At 56.0% G+C, this 19324-nt stretch overlaps 1 protein-coding gene across 1 annotated transcript in view; it reads right to left on the bottom strand.

The window, feature by feature from the left end:
* Positions 1-1228: 1228 nt before the first annotated feature.
* LOC120232336 (collagen alpha-1(II) chain-like) overlaps positions 1229-19324 on the bottom strand; it is a 30479-nt gene continuing 12383 nt past the window's right edge. Inside the window, exons 7-11 of the mRNA XM_039232991.1 lie at positions 17613-17637; positions 17487-17565; positions 16248-16302; positions 1354-1427; positions 1229-1297 (exon numbers count right to left, since the gene is read on the bottom strand). Of these exons, the coding sequence (XP_039088922.1) occupies positions 1229-1297; positions 1354-1427; positions 16248-16302; positions 17487-17565; positions 17613-17637 (302 nt within the window). The remainder of the gene's footprint in view (positions 1298-1353; positions 1428-16247; positions 16303-17486; positions 17566-17612; positions 17638-19324) is intronic.

The raw sequence follows: 19324 nt of genomic DNA, 5'->3' as shown, positions 1-19324 counted from the left end.
CTTCCTTGTTGGGGCTGAGGGATCGTCTACCCAGTGGACGTGCCGCACTTGAACCTCGGTCCGCCTGCAGACGCCCAGGCGCTGCTCCTTCCACCTGCGGTGAACACGGCTGTGAACACGCCCCTTCCAGGCTCTGCTTTCAGTTCTTCAGGGTAAGTGCCCAGAAGGGCAGCTGCTGGCTGGGAGGGAGAAGCAGACGCAGACACAGAGATGGAGAGAAATAGAGAGACGGGAGCCTGCACCATGAGTCACAGAGAGAGACAGGGAGACAGACAGATACACACAGGAAGAGAAGCAGAGATGAAGCAGACAGAAGGGAGACAGACACACGGACACAGGCCCTCCTGCGGATCTGGCTGCCCCTGGTGGGAGCATAATTCACATATTAAAGAAAGGTCTCGAGGGGCCTCCAGCTGGTGAGGTTGTGGCCGAAGCTACTCAGCAGCGGGTACCAGCTGGGGCGGGAACCCGATCACCAGCTGAAGGCACCAAAGGCCCCTGTTTGCACCTTGTCCTTTCCTTCCCTGTGGTTCCAGCGCCCTGCGCTCCGGGCCCAACACACCGAGTGGGTCAGGGACTGTGTCTCCAGGGCCGGTGGCCTGGGCACTGACCCTTGCTGCCAGGATGAGCCCTCCTGGAGCCTGCCTAAGCCAGGCCTGGTTTTCAAGCTCCTGCTGGGCCCTGGGCACAGAGAGAGAGACAGAGAGACAGAGAGACAGAGAGACAGAGTCCCCCTCCCGAGCCCAAGCCGTTCAGTCTGGCCCGGGAGTCCTTTGGTCCCGAGTCCCTCGCTCGATGGACTATAGAGAGGCCTCCCCGAGCCTCAGGGGAGGAAGCGGGTTCCAAAGGCTAATATACGACGTGATGACACTATGTTTGGCCCAAAGAAAACAGCCCAGAGGAGCCCTACGAGTTCTCAACTCAGCACCGTGTCATCGAGCATGAACCGTCTTGTGGTTAAGGTCGGTTTGGGCGGCTTCCAAAGGAAGTTCAAGTTGCTTTGGCTTAAGACGTATTTTCATGCCCTGTGTGTGTGGCGTGTATGGTTGTGCACTGTGTGTATATGTATGGTGTATGGCTTGTGCACGTGTGTATATGTGTGAGGTGTATGTGTGTAGATATGTGAGGTGTGTGTGGCGTGTGCCCTGCTGCGGGTCGGCAGGAGCATGGCCCCGGCTGCACAGCCCTCACCAGACGTAGGCGGCGCGGGAGTGGACGACCCTGTTTGTCAGGCAGGGCTGTTCTGGGCCCACATCTTTCCCAGATCGTCACCTGGCCTGCGTGTCACCACCAGCAGCTGGAGAACAAGCAGCTGGAAAAGGCGGCCGAGGGCCTGGCACTGGGACGCGGTACCTGGGACCTGGACTTGAGCTCCGGTTCAAAGCTCTGCTCTTTCTCGCACGTGGTGCGGAAGCGTCCGGGCCGCACTGGGCTCAGAGAGAAGGGGGGTGCCCCGTGTGAGCGAGCGGGACGCTGCCCAGGAGGTGTGTGTCCCTCTGCGGGTGATGGACAGGTGGGTGGCCTTCGGCTGCGGTGAGGACACGGCCTGCCCAGGGTGAGCACACAAAACCCCGGAATGCATCTGACAGGGGAATCCAGGCAAGCTTGCTGGAGGAGGTGTCCCATGGACTGCTCTTTGTGCCAACCAGGATTTCTGTCACTGTGTGTATCAGCAGCCAACCACAGTGGCTTAACCAGTGGGGGTTTATCCTTCTCACAAAAGAAGAAGCCTGGAGGAGGTGGCCCAGGGCTGCAGCAGCCACCAGGGAAGGTGGTCCTGGAAGAGGCATCTGCTAGCTTCCTGCTTTAGCATCTTTGGAGGGTGGCTCCATCTCCAGGCTTTGGGCTTGCAAACCAGGAAGGAAGAAGAGGAAGATAAAGATCAGAAACCAGGTATACAGAGTTCACACTTCCCAGGGGAGCCTGGCAGCGTCCAGGACAACACTCGGGCAGAGGGGAGGGAGGTTTGGAGAGGGCATGCAGCCGTCTGTGTCCACCCAGCCAGCGGGAGGTGAGTGGTTGGGAGGTGGAGCGGGGAGCCAGATGAAGGGAGACAGTGTGCATGCAGGGGAAGCCAAAAGTAACACTTGAGATATAACATCTGAGCATTTCCAAATCGACAAAAGACATCAAGCCACACATTCAAGAAATTCTAAGAATCCCAATCAAGAAGAATAAAAGAAAAGATCACATCTGGGCCCATCATTGTCAAACTAGCAAAAAACAGACTCAAAGAGAAAATCTTATCAGAGTAGGCTAAATATATTTCAAAAATGAACAGGAAATAGAGATGTTTTCAGGTCAATAAAAGCTGTCAGAATTAGTCACCAGCAGACCCACATTAAAGAAATACTGGAGGTAGGTAATCAGATCGAAGAAAAGTATTCCTGATGAAGGAATAAAAAGTGCTAGAATGGATAAGCAAATAAGTTAATAAACTACATAAATATTGACAGTTTGAAATAATAATCATTTTTTATGGATTTAAAACTCATGTAGAATAAAAATAAAAGTAGTGCAAAAGCCAGAGAAGCGGTTTATGGAGCTAAAATATAAGATCCAGGGCACCTGGGTGGCTCAGTCAGTTAAGCGTCCGACTTCACCTCACATCATGAGGTGATAGTTTGTGAGTTCAAGCCCCACATTGGGCTCTTTGCTGTCAGCATAGAGCCTAGTTTGAAACTTCTGTCCCCATCTCTCTGCCCCTCCTCCCTTGCTCTCTCTTTCTCACAAATAAATAAACATTAAAAAATAAAAGAAACATTTAGGGCCACCTGGGTGGCTCAGTCAGTTAAGCATGCAACTTTGGCTCAGGTCATGATCTCATGGTCTGTGAGTTCAAGCCCCGTGTCCGGCTCTGTGCAGACAGCCCTGAGCCTGGAGCCTGCTTGGGATTCTGTGTCTCCTTCTCTGCTCTGCCTCTGCTTGTTTTCTGTATCTCTCTCTCTCTCAAAAATAATTAAACATTTAAAAATTAAAAAAAAAAAGAAACATTAAAAAAAGATCCTTTTATTATCCAGGAAGGGACAAGTTAAAAAATTACAGTAAAGCCTAAAAAGTCAAGGATGCATGTTGTAATTCCTGCAACTACTAAAAGATGAATGATAGAATGCATAATTAACAACCTATAAGAAGGAAAAGGAAATAGTTAAGGTATTCAGATAATCAAGTCAAAAGGCAAGAAAGGAGAAAAAGAGAACAAAGAACAGATGGGACAAATATGAAATAAACAGGAATATGGTAAATTTAAACTCAAATAGATCAATAATTGCAATGAATGTAAATGGATTAAATATTCCAATGAAAAGACGATTGCCAGATTGGATTGGAAAAACCACAACAACAACTATATGCTACTTTTAAGAGACACACTGTAAATTTAAAGACACAGGAAAATGGAAAGTAAAGGAAAGAAAAAACATGGCATTAAAACATACACAACACAGAGCACTGAGTGTTATGTAGAAACTAATTTGACAATAAACTATTTGTAAAAAAAATAAATAAATAAAATAAAATAAAATAAAGTCAAAAAAAAAACATACACAACACAGAAAAAAGAAAGGAACGAAGGTGATGCAGTTAGGCTAATATTAAAAGATGAGCAGGCTTCATTATGTTATCAGTATTGGCTTTAGGAGTTAAAAAGGGACATTTCAGAATAATTAAAAAGTCATTCCAAAAGTGAGATATGAATTCCTAAATTTGCATTCACCTGAAAACAGCCTCAAAAGCTATAAAGCAAAACTTGGTGACCTAATGGGTTAAGGATTAGAATATAGGACAGAGGAGCCAGCAACTAATTGCTGCTAGACAGTTAATGGGGGCCTCGCTGAGGAGGGGACCTTTGAACTGGGTCTTCAGGGATGGCTAGGTAGAAATGGCAGCAGGAAGAACAACTTTTCTATTCTCATTTCTTTAACTACACATTTCACTCAACTCTTACAACAATCCTGATTCAAGTTCCGTTAGATCTCCACCATACAGGTAAGGATACTGAGGCCAAAAAAAGCTCCAGTAATTTGGCTAAGATGATGAAGCAAATGAGTGATGAATCCAGGATTTGGACTCATATCTGTTTGGTTCCAAAGCTGGGTGCTTTGCCTCCAGGCCACCCTGTCTCATGTGCAGAGGCATCATGGGGTTTGCTTTAGGCCCTTCTTTGACTTGTGTCTGAAGTTTTATTTGAGGAAGACAAACAGTTGAGACCCTTGATTGTAATATTCCCAATCCTAAAATGCATAAAATGCATACGTGTGTGTGTGTGTGTGTGTGTGTGTACATACACACACATACTATCTATCTATCTAGATATAGATGCAGATGAATATATAGAGATATATAAAGATATATGCATATAGATATATATAACCAAAAAAATGTCATTAATGAGAACTTATAAAACTGTAATGGGTGGCTTGAACTGGTCTGATCTCAAGACTTGGACAGAGTGCAAAACCCAGAATACTGGTGTGTCTACTGCCACCTAGTGGTAGCATATAATAATTACAGGGACAGTGTAAGAGAAAGTAGTGGCTGAAAACCCAAGGTTATGACACTGTACATTGGACCTTGGCATCAGGTTGTTAAAGAAATATTTGTTGAGCTGTTCTGTCAGCTCCTTTTGATTCACAATCTCGGTGACTTCTTTTTCCCTTCATTTTATTTTTTTAATGTTTATTTATTTATTTAAGATTTTTTGTTAAAACTTGCTTATTTTTGAGAGGGGGGAGGGGGGGCATGAGCAAGGGAGGGGCAGAAAGAGATGCAGACACAGAATCTGAAGCAGGCTCCAGGCTCTGAGCTGTCAGAATGGAGCCTGACTTGAGACTCAAATCCATGGACAATGGGATCATGACCTGAGCTGAAGTTGGACGCATAACCAACTGAGCCACCCAGGCGGCCCTATTTATTTATTTTTTTTGGGGGGGGGAGGGAGAGTGAACATACACAAACAAGGGAGGGGTGGAGAGAGGAGAGAGAATCCCAAGCAAGTTCTGCACTGTCAGCACAGAGCCCAATGTAGGGCTCTAACCTACAAACCATGAGATCATGACCTGAGCTGAAATCAAGAGTCAGAAGCTTAAGTAAGCCACTCCTTAGGAAGGGAAGGAAGCACCCTTCCCTTCATTTAAAAAGTAAAATTGTTTCCCCTTGCTTTTAGAAATTAGAAAAAGAGGCACCTTGTGGCTCAGTTGGTTAAGTGTCCAACTTTGGCTCAGGTCATGATCTCACAGTGCGTGAGTTCGAGCCCCACATGGGGCTCTGTGCTGACAGCTCAAAGCCTGGAGCCTGCTTTGGATTCTGTATCTCCTCTTTCTGCTCCTCCCCAATTCATGCTTGCTCTCTTTCTCTCTCTCAAAAAAGAAAGAAAAAGAAAGAAAGAAAGAAAGAAAGAAAGAAAGAGGGAGGAAGGAAGGAAGGAAGGAAGGAAAAAAGAAAGAAAGAAAGAAAGAAAGAAAGAAAGAAAGAAAGAAAGAAAGAAAGAAGAAAACAAAACAAAGAAAAGAAATTAGAAAGAAAAATAGCGATCATCTGTGGCTTCAGTACTCAGGTTCCAGAATTAATTCTGGTTAGCAATCTTAATGCTTTCTTTCCATTTTACTTTTTGAGAAAAAAAATCACATTAAAAAATTGATACCCACTCATTGTAAAGACTTCAAAACATGCTGAAAATCCCCAAGATGGAAGTAAAGAAGCAACCCCAATCCCACCAGCCAAAAATAACCATTAGCATTAGGTGAATGCCATTTTGGGCAACTTCAATGCAAATACACAAACAGAAGGAAGGGTGAGGAACAGATGGGTGGAAAGGCTTTTATAAAATCAGAATAATCCTATTTTGGACACTATATTTATTTAATTTTACTTGAACTTAACGAAAGAAAAAGAAAGGGAAGCTAATGGAATTGCTGAATTCATATAAATGTTTCTTCTATACAGGCGATATTTTCAGTAAAATATCCCTCCAAGGGCCCCTGGGTGGCTCAGTCAGTTAAATGTCCAACTTCAGCTCAGGTCATGATCTCACAGTTTGTGAGTTCAAGCCTCACGTCGGGCTCTGTGCTGACAGCTCAGAGCCTGGAGCTGCTTCAGATTCTGTGTCTCCTTTCTATGCCCTTCCCCCTGTTCGTCCTTTGTCTGTCTGTCTCTCTCTCTGTCAGGCAGGGAAGGACAGATACCATATGTTTGCACGTACAGGAGGATTAAGAGGAACTTAACGGAGGACCGTGGGGGAGAAGGGGGAAAATAGTGGGGGAGAGGGAGGGAGGCAAACCATGAGAGACTCTTGAATGCTGAGAACAAACCAAGGACTGATGGGTGGAGGGAGGGGAAGGGGGAGATGGGCATGGAGGAGGGCACTTGTTGGGATGAGCACTGGGTGTTATATGGAAACCAACTTGACAATAAACTAAGAAAAAAAAACCCATTTAAATAAATAAATAAATAAATAAATAAATAAATATTGAAAAATAAAATAAAATATCTCTCAGGCTTAAGAAAAGAAATTGTGGGGACATTAAAAGGTTGAAGTCATTATGATTTTTTCCAAAGACATATTATCTTTATGTTGTATAGACCGACTTCTTGCTGTGAAACATGAGTTCACGGGCCCCACCACGCCAGCATGAACACGTAGCCTTGAGTGTGTGGACGCCCTCCCCAGCGGCTGGTCCGTATCGGCTGCTGGACCCTGTCCACAGTGCTCGCCCTTGCGTCCCACCGCCAGAACCAGCCACGACCTCCTTCTCCCCGGGATCCAGGGCTACGGGACAAATGGGACTCTGGACCCTTCTCCAGGACTGCCCTCAACACCCCTGCTTCAAGCCGAGCAGCTCAATTTTTATCTTGCACATACGGGACGCCCATGCGAGGTGGCCCGCAGGACGTATTCCGCATCCAAGGGGGTCAAAACCCCTGTTCGAGCTCAGCTCTCAGGCCCTTGCAGCTCCACGTCCCCAGGCTCAGAGAACGGAGACCGCTCTGTGCAAGCACGTGTGGTCTTACTAAGTAGCCCGAGAACATGTCCGCCATCTCCGGGTAATTCCCTTGCATCCTAACCAGCAGCAGACAGCCGTTCGGTGTGGAAACTCCCCCGTGAGCTGCTCCAAATTGGATGAGACAGAAGGTGTGGGGCCCGGGCACCCCTGGGTGGCAGGGAGTGAGCTCTGCTCCGGCTCGGCTCCGCCCCTGGCCCTGTGACCAGCCTCTCCTGCCCAAATTCGTCCCCGATCCTGCGAGAGGTGGTTTTCTCCCCTGCTTACAGATGAAGAAACTGAGGCTTGGAGGAGCACCTGCTTTCCTGAGCCTCTCCTGCAAGTCGGTGGGTGCCGCAAGGACATGAACTCTGGTCTGTCTGAAAGTCCTTGTTCTTTCCGCCCAGCCTCTGAGGACGTCCCATCCTGTGCGGAGAGGGAAAGGAAGGCCAGGAGCTGCCCCAGGAAGGAACAGGGCGCCCGGAGCTCAGAGGACACCTTGTGCTACCTTTTGGAGACAACCCCCTGATACATGACTTGGAGTCTTTGTGTCCCCGAGTGCAGCAGGGCTGGGGACTCCAGGCCTCTGGGCACGTGAGTAAAGGGGCTCTGGGGAGAATGAGCCCCCAGCCCATGCTAACAGAGAGGTGGTGTGGCCAGAGGGCTGGTCTTGGAGTCAGAGTGACCTGGGTTGGAGACCCGGCTGGGCCTGGTCATTCTCATACTTTCGACGACCTCCAGCTGGATACCGGCCCTGGGAATCCGTCAGAACGAGCTGGGAACTCTCCAACCCCAGGCCTGGGGGTCAGAATCCAGAGCCCAAAGCTGTGCCCTTGGTGAGCGAGTCCAAGGTCATCAGCCCAAAGGAAAACCTGCAAGCTGCTTGCCCGGCATCTAGCCACTTTGTGACTGGTCTCCACCCCCAGCCAGCCTGATCTCTTGCTAATCCCCAGCCCCACCCAGGTTTCATTGGCCCCCGACTCCTCCTGGCATCGGGGTCACGTCCACAGTGGAGCTCACCTTCTTCCTGCAGCCCGGAACATCCTCCCATCCTCCACATACCCATTTTCCTTCCAACAAATCCTACTGGGCTCTCCAAGGCCCCATTCAAAGGTCACCTCCTCTGTGAAGCCTTCCCTGACTGCTCCCACAGCCACAGTTCTACACCACATTCTTCCTCGGTTGTACTGGAGTGGGGTCCTGGTGCCTGTCTCCCTATCAGACTGGCAGCTTCCTGGGCGCATGGACCTGACACAGTGTGAAGGAACAAATGAGCAGATTAACGAATGCAGGGCCACCTTTGGGTGCGAGGCCTCGCTTGTGGGACAACTTGAGGGTGGGCTGAGGGCTGTGGAAGACAGTTTCCAGGCTTTGTCACAACAGCCCAGCAGTGTAGAAGGTTCTAGGGAAGGCAAGGACCTAGGGGTTATCGGATATTCATTTCCTTTTCATTAAAAAAAATATATGTATATGGGGCACCTGGGTGGCTCAGTCGGTTAAGCGTTCGACTTTGGCTCAGGTCATGATCTCACGGTTCATGAGTTCAAGCCCCGCGTCAGGCTCTGTGCTGACAGCTCAGAGCCTGGAGCTGCTTCGGATTCTGTGTGTCTCCCTCTCTCTCTGACCCTCCCCTGCTCACGCTTTGTCTCTCTAAAAAATAAACATTAAAAAACTATTTTTAATATGTGTATAATGCATGGTCTTGGTAACAATTCAAATAATCACGGAACTGAACATAGTAAGCCATCTGCACAGCCGCCCTCCCTACCCAGCGGCAGAGGCAAGGCCCTGCCCGGTACTGCTGTTCAGCAGCGGGAAGTCTGGGGGCCCAGAGGTTTCTCCCCACCCTGGCCCAGGTGCAGCTTGCGGGAGGCACCCCAAGGGGACACACCCCCTCAAGGGGACACACCGGCCAGACCCTCCCGTGCTGCCAGCCAGACCCACCCTGGAGGGCTTCCGAGGGAGGCCTGCTCCTGGCGGCCTGTGCCCTGGGCTCCACTCGGCCCAAGACCCAGCAGCCTCCCTGACGTCTCTTCACTCGTAACCCCCGCCGAGCTGCCTGCGCTCCCGGGGGGCTGCCTGAGACCTTGACAAACGTGCATCCTTTACCCCCACTGCCTCCTGCCTGGGACGGGCTGGGAGCACGCGGCTCCCAGGGTCTCCGGTCCTGGATGGAGGGCGTGATGCGTGTGCGCCTGGACGGAAGGTCCGGAGCCCAGAACCCAGCTGCAGCGGCTGTTCCTCCTCCCTTCCTCCCTCCTTCCCCCTTCCTTCCCCTCTCCCTCCTTCCCTCCCTTCTTCCTCCCTCCTTACCCGTCCTTCCCTCCTTCTTTCCCTCCCTCCCTCCTGCCTTCTTTCCTTCTTTCTCTCCTTTCCTCTTCCTTCCCTTCCTCCCTCCCTCCCCTCCCCCTCCCTCCCTCCTTTCTTCCTTCCTTCCTTCCTTCCTCTCTTAACCTGCATTTGCTAAGCAAGTGCCCATGTGGAACACGGGGACCCCAGCTCGCAGGGAGTTCCCATCCCAAGGCCTCCCATGAGTGCACAACAACGGGCAGGGGTGGAGGCAGGTGCAGAATGCGGGGGGCGGGGGGGCCCTTGAGAGACTCAGGGGAGGTTTCCAGGGGGCCTGACGGGAAGGGCAGGAAGGCAGGAAGCACCTGCTGGGCACCTGTGGGGCCTTCACTGCAGGAAGGCGGGAGCTGGAGCATCTTGGTGTAGAGTCAGCCCGGCTGGGCCGGGCCGGGGTCCCCTGACTCACTTCCCGGACCTGAGACCCTGTGACCTCCGTTGCTCCGGGCTGCCGCTGTCGGATGGAAGTGGCACTGGCCTCAGGCTGCACAAAGGGAGGCTTTGACGTTGGAGAAAGGGAGTGAGGAAGGAGGGGCGAGTGGTGTGTGTGTATTTTTGGATGCGGCTCAGGAGTCTACTCCTCATTCTCTTCCTCCAACACCATGGCAACCAGGCCTGCAGCTGGGGGAGCTGCCTGGGAGGGAGAGAGAGAGAGAGAGAGGGAGAGAGAGAGAGAGCGCCGCCTGGCTGAAGTGGGGGCTGGGGCGCAGACCTCTGTCTCCCACTCAGGGCCCCCCCGCCCAGGGAGAGGCCTCTCTGCTCTGAGCCTCAGTTTTGGCATCTGCTGCCTGGGGAGAGTGATGCAGCGTCAGCGGGACCTGGGGGACCTCGGGGACCAGCGGGACTGGACAGGGCCTCCCTGCTCATCAGCCCAGGCCCCGCAGGGAGCAGTTCTCAGGGCAGGATTGGCAGGGGGAGTCTGTGAGGTAGGGAGGAGCTGGGGAGCACGCTGGAGGCTTGGCGAGGCCATCAGAGGTGGTGCCCCCTCCCCAAGCTCAGTCACTACCTGAGCACCCAGGGGATCCGGGCTGTGCCCTGAGCGGCGAGCCGGGGCCCCGGACAGCCACTTGGAGCTGGAGTTCTGAGTGGGGGTCTTGTGGCCGCCTCACTGCCCATACCCCCACCCCCCGCCAAAGTACTCGGGGGGGGGGAAGGTGGGGACAACCTTGTACCTGTGTCCTTGGGGCGCTGCACCAAAGGACCACAGACGGGCTTAAGCAACAGGAAAGCCCTTGATCTGGAGGCAGGCTCTGACGTCAAGGTGTCCCCAAGGCCAGGCTCCCTCCGAGGCTCCGGAGGAGGATTCTTCCTGCCTTTCCAGCTTTGGGGGCCCCAGGCCTCCCTGGCTTGTGGCCTCATCACTCAGTCTGTGCCTCGGTCTCCAGGTGGCCTCTGCCCATGTCTCTGGGAGTCCCCCCTTCTCACAAGGACTCCACTTACTGGATACAGGGACCGTCCTGCTCCGGCGTGACCTCACCCTAACTCATGACACCTGCAAAGATGCCTTTCCCAAATAGGGTCACAGTCTGAGGTTCCGGGTCATGATGAATTTTGGGGGACACGTCAACCCACTACGACCTGCTTGGGCAGCCTGGGGTGGGGGGAGCCGGCCAGTGTGAAGCCCAGGTCGGGGGAGGGGCACTCTCCAGATCAGGGTCCCAGCGGTGTGGCCTCAGGCGACCGTGGGTCAGTGCTGGGGGCCAACCCGCAGAAGGAAGGTGGGATTGAGCCAGATCCGTGTCCCTGTTCCCCACCTCCCCGCCCAGCCATGCACATGCGCGCACACACACACACACTCTCACGCGCACACACATTCTCACACACGCTCACATGCACACGCACACATACACACATGCCCTTGCACACACACGCACACACATTCTCGCGCGCGCACGCACGCTCTTGTGCACATGTGCACACACATGCACACCCACACACAATGCTCTCGCGCACACACATTCTCACACGCACTCACACCCACACGCGCACGCGCTCTCACATCACGCAGGGCTGGGCCGTGTCCCCAGGTTTCGCCTGCCCTGGCCCCGGGGTCCTGCCGCCCCTCGAGCCCCCCTAGGACCCCCTAGGACCCGGCGCCCCTGCGGAAGTCCTGCCCCGCGGGCCCCGGGCCTTCCTGGCCTTGTCCTGCTCTCGGCACCATCGCTGCCACCGGGCAGGACGGGCCACGGGGTGAGACTCCCGTCTGAGATGCACCTGGCGGGGCCTCGGTCTCGTCATCGGAAAAATGGGGTGATGCTCTGGGGGGGCTGCCGGGGGCGACTTCAGCACTGGGCCCGTGGGGGGGGGGCCCAAGGTGGGGCCAGGCCCTCTCTGCCCCAGGAGGAATGGGGGTGAGGCAGGAGAGGGGGGCCCAGCCCCTGGGCCTGATGGGCAGTCTCGGGGTGAGGGGGTCCCCGCCCCTTGGCCAAGCCTGGGTTTGTGCTGAAGTCCTCCTCTGGGTCTCTCTCTGCCAGCTGTCGCCACCTGCGCCCTCACACCTGCACGCACATCCACACAGACCCTGCTTGCTCCCTCTCACAAGCACACCCTCGTTCTTACACACTCAGCTACACACATCCACGCTGATCCCTCCTTGCAGCCATTCGTGCGAGCCCCTCCCCCCAGCAAGTGTGCCGTCCAGGACGCCAGGTCTCCCCTCCCCCTCCCTCCTCGCTCAGCCCCCTCCTTCCCCTCCCTCCCCTCCCCCTCTCTCCTCCCATCAGGCCTCTCCCTCCTCCCCTCCTTCTCCCCCTCCTGGCCCCCCCTGCTCCCCCCAATTTCCCCTCCCCCCGTCCTCCCCTCCCTTCCCCTCCCGGCCCCTCCCCCTCTCAGTCTGGCCCCAGTTTCTGGGTGTCCCAGTGGAAGGGAGGACCCGCCCACCACTTCCCTCCTCCCGCCCTTTCCTGGAAGTTTTGGAAACCAGGAGAAGGCCATGGAAACAGGAGGGAAGCCCAACGGGGCCGAGGGCGGGCTGGGCAGAGACTCAGGCCAGCACACAGTAGGGCCTCGGGCGTCCGGCTCTTGTCGTCCAGGCCTTTCCGGGCCGAGCTCATTTAGGGAGGCTGGGGCACCCCAGGTTCTAAGTGGGTGTCCCTGCCCTCCCCACGGCCGGCTCCTCCTGCACAGACGCCCCTCCCCTGCTCCCGAGAACCGGCACCCTTCAGCGCTCACGCGCCCCCGGCGCCCCCCCCCCCTGCTGTCTCTGTTCAGCCTCCGGGCCCATGTGTCCTGCGTGCTGGCGGCGCGGCCTCTGGGGCCTTTGCTCCCGTGCAGGAAGGGGGTGGCCTGGGTGCGGACGGCGTGTGGAAGCCCAGACCCAGGGCCCACTCCCGCTCCCACCCTGGGGCTGCTCTCCCGACATGGGGACCATGTCTGACATGCTTCGCGGATGCTTAGCCCCGGGGTTGCTGCTCCCCGTGCACTGCCCCATCTCACACCCGGAAACCAGCCCCCGGGGAGGGGCCTGCCTTGCCCCAAGTCTGGGGCAGGGAAGGGTCAGCCTCGGGACCCACGCTCGGCCTCCGCCTTCTGGGACGCCTGCACTTGCTGCCCCCACCGCCTGTCTACACTGTCGTTAACACTAGCGCCCGTCGCTAAGCGCACAGAGGTTCTGGGTTCTTGCAGAAGGCACCTCCGCTTCTGAGCACGAGGTGTGTTCTCTCCACTTCACCCCGGGCAGGCTGGGGTCTGAGAGGTGGGGTCAGGGTCCGGGCCAGCCTGGCCGGCGCCTCCCAGCCCCCGCACTGTGCCTGGCCTTTCGTCCTCAGGGCCTGTGCTGTGCTGCTCTCTGTGCGGGGCTCTGTTCGCCTTGCTATGTGCCTCACCACCTCCCGGGCTTCCCTTATCTCGGCCGAAACGTCACTTTGGAAAGCCCTTCCCCACCCCCGCTCCCGTAGCCGCCTCGCAGAGTTCAGTGACCTGTCAGGAAGCCAGGAGGCCCGGTGGGTGAAGCCACTTTCCAGTTTTCTGCATGTCCCGCAGCCTCCCTGCGAGCAGGAAGGAGGCGTCCGTTGTCACAGGGCCCAGCGCAGCATCTGGCACCCAGTAGGCCCTCAGGGAATAAATAGGACTGATCGGAAACGGTGCTGAGGGTTAGAGACCAAGGATCTCCAGCCCTAGCAGGGCCGAAGGCTGTCTCCAGACTCCATCACGTGGAGGGGACTGTCTGGCTCAGGCCAAATGGCCAGGGCTGGGCTGGAGTCTCTGGGAAGGACAGACCAGGTCACAGCATGTGGCACCGAGCAGGGCAGCAAGGGCCAGCAGAGCGTGAGCCCCAGGCCCAGGGGGTTGGGGGCGGGAGGGGCCCCAGGAGTCTTAGGGGCCAGAGGCTGGGGCCCAAACACACGGAACATTTGGGGTGGCATCCAGGGTCAATATTGTCTGCAGATTGTCCCCCTCCCAGGCAGCTGTGGCCCAGGGGGCTTGGGGGCCAGCCAAGGGCTTGGGCTCTGGCCAACCTAGTCCAAGGGTCCGTTCTCAGACCATGTGCCTGCGTCCCAGTGATCACCGTCCCACCGTGCCTCTCTGATGAAGTATGTACAGGCTCCGGAACATACCGCACCGTCGCTCACTCTCCATCCAACTCCAGCTCGATTACTTCATGTGAGGCTTCATGTGTCCAATGCTTACTTTTAAAAATAGAGCAAATCAGGGGCGCCTGGGTGATTCAGTCGGTTAAGCGTCTGACTTCGGCTCAGGTCATGATCTCACGGTTCGTGGGTTCGAGCCCCGCGTCGGGGTCTGTGCTGACAGCTTAGAGCCTGGAGCTTGTCTTTGGATTCCGTGTTTCCCTCTCTCTCTGACCCTCCCCTGCTCGTGCTCTCTCTCTCTCTCTCTCTCTCTCTCTCTTAGAAATAAACAAAACATTAAAAAAATATTTTTAAAAAAAATAGAGCGAATCACAAACACTTAATACATAATGATATTTAGCATCTAGTAATGAGGGTCCAAAATAAGTAAATGATGTTGCGATGATTTTGAGCCATCACTTTCTTATGTTCTTACAGAACCAAGCAGGGAACTACTGCCCAGGAGGCCCCCACCCCCAACTCCTGCTCCCAGTCAGGTCGTTCTCCCCAGGATCCAGGGCGGTGGGGGCCACCTTCTGGCCCCAAAAGTCATTCCTCTTTGCTGAGCCTTCCCCAGCCCGGGACCTGGCGACCTGGGGACGTTGCGGGGCGAGGGACCCTTCCACGGCAGGCCCAGGGGCCAGCAAACACAAGGCCAGTCCTGGACAGGCTGGCTCCTCACCCCGGGGGGCTCCCCAGGGGTGCCGACTGACAAGCAGCAGGCCAGGAGCTGAAGGGAGGAGGTGCCTTGGCTCTGGTGGTCACACGGGAAAATGCAACACTGCACACAGGTCAGCCTGTTCTGATTCAGACACGTGGGTCACACAGGTGTCACCGTCACATGGTGGTAGCCAGCCCCAAGGTGACCTCCAGGGACCTCGCATCCTGGAGTGTCCCCCATTAGGGGCAGACTGACCTGCGCGCCCCACAGGAAGTGGCTGAAATGCGAGTGTGGCTTCTGGTGTGAAGTCTTAGTCGGCACGCGGCTTCCGTCCCTCTCCCCAGACCACTGCCGTGGGGACGCCAGCCACCATGCTCTGAGGACGATCGAGCGTGTCCGTAGAGAGCCCCACGTGGTGAGGACAGCCTGGCAGAGGATCCTACGGCCCCATCAAGGCTTCAGATGACGCAGCCCGAGCTGACACCAGGGCAGCCAGCAGGGTCCCTCCCAGACCCCAGACCCTCAGACACAGGAGAGAAGTGGATGCTGTCAAGGAATTTGTTACACGGCAATAGCCGGCTAACACACACATGTATCCGATCACAGTGTTTCCCTTCAGGGCCCACTGTTCTGAGAAAGCCCTTCCTGAACAGCCCACCCCTCGCAGATGCCGCAAGGGCAGCTGGTCAGTATGGCGGCTCTGGGCCCAGGAACAAAGAGGGACTGGTGCAGGGACGGCGGCTCTCAGGGAGCAGAGCCAGAGGAGGAACCAAGGCCCAGGTCTCAAGCTGACCACAGTCACAGGCCCAAGGAGCCTGTGAAGCGACCCCAGGATGGTCTGCCCCGGGCGGTATCCAACCTTTGGCTTCTCTCGTGCCCTGAGTGTCTGCACCAGCACACTGGGCTGGGGCCTGCACCCAGGGGCCTCCCACCCTGGGAGAAGCCTTGCGGAGGGTGCAGGTGTGTGAACCCCGGGCCCAGCAGATGACACCTCTGAGTGGGCGCCTGCACGGAGCCGGTCACCCCCGTGTGGCCAGGGTCGGGTGAGGCAGAGATGTGCACTGGCCTCAGGACTGGTTCGATCCAGTGGCCCGCGGGTCCCGGCCCCCACCCTGCTACGGAACAGGTTTCGGCAAGTGCCCTTAAGATATGCAGGTCTGGTCATTGTCCTCACAGGAGTTGGATGGATGTGCATTCTGCCTTTACACGACTCTTTGCTGAAAGAATATACTAACGTATTTTTTATGGTAAAGAGAACCTGGGGGGGAAATTGCCCAGCAAATCCTCTCATGGTTCAGGTTAATTAAGTGATTTCAAATGCCTTCTGCGGGGTAGGCCCCTAAGTTACACCTCGTGAACCAACTCTAAGCTCTCGGCAATGGTGGCCTGAGGGTTGGGTTAAGAAGGCTTCTGAGGCTGCACATGGGCTCAGTGGGCAAAACGTCCATCATAAATGACAGCCACGGACAGGACGTGGCCCCACAGCCATTAATACACAGTGGTCAGCTGGATAAAGGTCCCCAAGGTTATCCCAATCCCTGAATGCTGTGAATGTCACCTTCTTTGCAAAAGAAACTTGCCCGTGTGATTAAACTAAGGCTCTGGAAACGGGGCCATGGATTGACCGGATGGGACCTGAACGCAGTCCCAAGTGTCCCTCACGTGAGCTCTGGCACAACAGAGGCGCGGGGCTACCTGCGGCGTTGAACTTGTAGGCCGGGCTCTGAGGCCCTGGGGGCAGCTCCTGAAGCTGGAAAGGCAGGGAACAGACTCTGCCCAGAGTCACTGGTCCACACACCTTGAGAACACCTGGATTTTGCTCAGCAGATTTGAGTTCAGACTTCTGGCCTCTGGAACCGTGAGAGGAAGGCCGCGGGCGGTTAGGCCCCTAAGTGTGCACTAATGTGTTGCAACGGCCCCGGGGAAGGGACACACACACACTGTCCTCGCTTCTCTGGCCTTGGCCATCTCTGGCCTTCTCTCTTGTCTCCCTTCCCCCCGGGAAGGACCTGCTCACTGTATCTCCAATTATGGAGCGTTCCCTGGGCTACACCCGCCCGGGCCCCCGTCACCCCGAACAGCCGCCCCAGGGGCGCTGGGCCCCCAGAACGGTCTTCAGCGCATGGAGTCTGAGCTCACCCACCGCTGCAGCATCCAGAGAGGGGCCTGAGTGTCCAGACTCCGTGCACTGTGAGGACATCGCGCTGGGGCAGTGATGGTGCCATTGAGCGAGGAGACTCAGAGAGCAGTGGCACCGTCCAGAGGCCAGCGGAGGAGTCCCTACGGAGCTCCTGGGAGGATGGTGAGGCAGTGGGGCGGCCAGAGGGCACACTAGCACCTCGCACTCCTATGAGGACCAGCCACGGCCCATTTGAAGGGCGAGGCCACTCAGCACCGGAAGGGCGAGTGACTTCCTCGAGGCCACATGGCAGAATCTGCCTTGCCCGTGGCCCGTGTGTCCCTTCCCAGTGACCTCTGGGTAAGTGGCCTGTCATCCTGTGGCTGCTCGCTCTTGGCACAGATGGGGGTCCTGCCGCGGCGCCAGCGTGCCCCTGCCCGGCCCCGCGCCAGCACGTGTGTGACCCAGCCAGAAATGCTCCGTTACGATGCTGCATCCCTGTCCTAATCGGCTCACAGCAGGCCGTGGCCTGGGCCCCGCTGGGGGGCCCCCTGTCCCACCCCATGCCTCCTGAAAGGTGACCTTGGTGGGATCACCCTGTACTGGGGGGCCGTGTCTACCCATCTATGGCCTAGACTACAAAGTGTCATTATTTATTCTTTGCTTCTACCTGCCTGCCTTCCCTGCAGACTTTTTTTTACCTTGAAAGGAAAATTGATTCAGGGTCTGCCAACCGCCCAACTGACTTCCTGCGTTAACTGGATGAGAAAGGGGCCTGCAGCCAGTGCTGACTGACCCCGGCTCCTGACACTCACCTCTGCACGGCTCCTCTTGTCCCCTGGGGGCTCCTGCTCGTGCACAGCACCCCAGCGCTCCCCTGAAGCCCTAGGTACCCTGGCGAACACAGAACCCCATCTTGTCACCAGCCTCCCAAGTCCTGCCTGCGGCTGGGGTCCTCAAGCCGGTCTGGGGGGGACAAGCAAGGAAGAGGTGCATTAGACGTGGGGGTGGAGGTGCCTGGTGGACATTCGGACCCCTGGGAGAGCCTTGAGCCCTGAAACAGAGCTGACAGCGGCCCCTGGGGGGCTCTGCCGGCAGCAGTGCGACCATCGGCGACAGAGTGGGCAGAATAGGTGGGGCAGGTTGTGACGTGAGCAGCTGGTGGCCCAGGACCACCAGCATGAGGTGGGCATGGGGGGCGGGTCACAAGAGGGGACCCAAAGGGGCCCAGTGCAAAGGGGTCTTTGCCAGTCTCCTGTCTGAGCTCCGTGTGCTGGGGTCACAGAAATAGATGGGAGGGGCTGTCCCTGCCCCGAGAGAGTTCACAGTCAAGTGCAGCCACAGAGCACAGAAGTACCTGTAGCTGCAGGCATGCAGGGCTGAGCTGAGACAGGGGTGAGGTTGGGGTCAGGGGCCCGACGAGAGACCACCTTATGTGGGGAGCAGTTGGCCTGCAAATTGCCAGGACAGGAGAGGAGGCAATGGCTTATCTTCAGACAGGAAAGGTAGCTGCCTGTCCCCAGGGGCGCGAGGCTGGGAGGCGGGGCCTGGGGTGAGGCCCAGGGGAGGGCCGGGGCCCTGCATGCTTTCCTGTCCCCACTGAGGCCCACGCAGCCTGAGCTGAGAGTCCTCCTGGGAAACCTGATCACCTGGGTTCAGATCTTGGCTCCACCTCTGGCTACCTGGTCAAATTGCCTCAGTTTCTCCATCAGTACAGAGGGGTTAGTAATAGCGCCTCCGGGGCCAGCTGAGTCCACCTGCTGGGGCACCTGGGCGCCCAGTCAGTTAAGCCTCCAGCTCTTGGTCTCGGCTCAGGTCACGACCTCATGGTTCACGGGTTCGAGCCCCACATCTGGCTCTGTGGGGCCAAGCGCAGAGCCTGCTTGGGATTCCCTCTCCCCTCTGCCCCTTCTGCACTCCCGTGTGCACTCTCTCTCACAAAATAAATAAATAAACATTAAAAAAAGAAAATTGGGCCCAGCGGATCTGCCCATTTGCCTCTCAACCTGAGGCTGGGAGCATTGCTTGAGCCATCCTTGGGAAAATGGGATTCCTCGGAAAGGAAGAAGGAAGCTTCTGGAAAAAGAAGGCAGCTCAGCAGGACCAGAAGGCCGTCATTGAGATTGTGTGCTTTGCAAAGTCAGTGCTGTGTCTGGAGGATTCTGGGGCTGCTCTGTCCCCCCGACCTGGGTTTGAATCCCCATTCTGCAGCTCGCTGTTCTGTGACCCCGGGCAAGTGTCCTCAGCACTCGTGCCTGTGAAATGGGAGTCACTCACTCAGCTCCATGGTGGGAGTTGGGCCGCGGCAGTGAGCAGGGCAGCCCAGCCCCTGTGTTCTGGACGCTCAGTTTTCCCCCAGGCCCCCACCCCCCACCCCCCACCTCGCAACGGACATTCTATCTCCATTCTCAGACGGGAAAACAGGTTTCAGAGGCCATAAATATTTTGCCAGGGCCACCCAGGTGATAAGTTACTTCAAGTCATCTGTTGCTGCAGAACAAACCACCCGAGACTCAGTGGGGTTTCCTAATCGTGTTATTTCAGTAGGACTCAGTGAGGAAGGCTGTCCCGTGCTCCAAGACGCCAGCCAGGGCGGCACACTCCCCGCCACCAAGCTGGTGCCGGCTCTGCCCGTGGTCCGTTGTGCGGACTT

The sequence above is a fragment of the Hyaena hyaena genome, unplaced genomic scaffold, assembly GCF_003009895.1.
Source record: "Hyaena hyaena isolate Hyena2069 unplaced genomic scaffold, ASM300989v1 scaffold_69, whole genome shotgun sequence".
In the NCBI taxonomy this organism is placed as follows: Eukaryota; Metazoa; Chordata; class Mammalia; order Carnivora; family Hyaenidae; genus Hyaena; species Hyaena hyaena.
The sequence above is the reverse complement of the archived record's forward strand: the minus strand, read 5'-3'. Positions and strand labels throughout refer to the sequence as shown.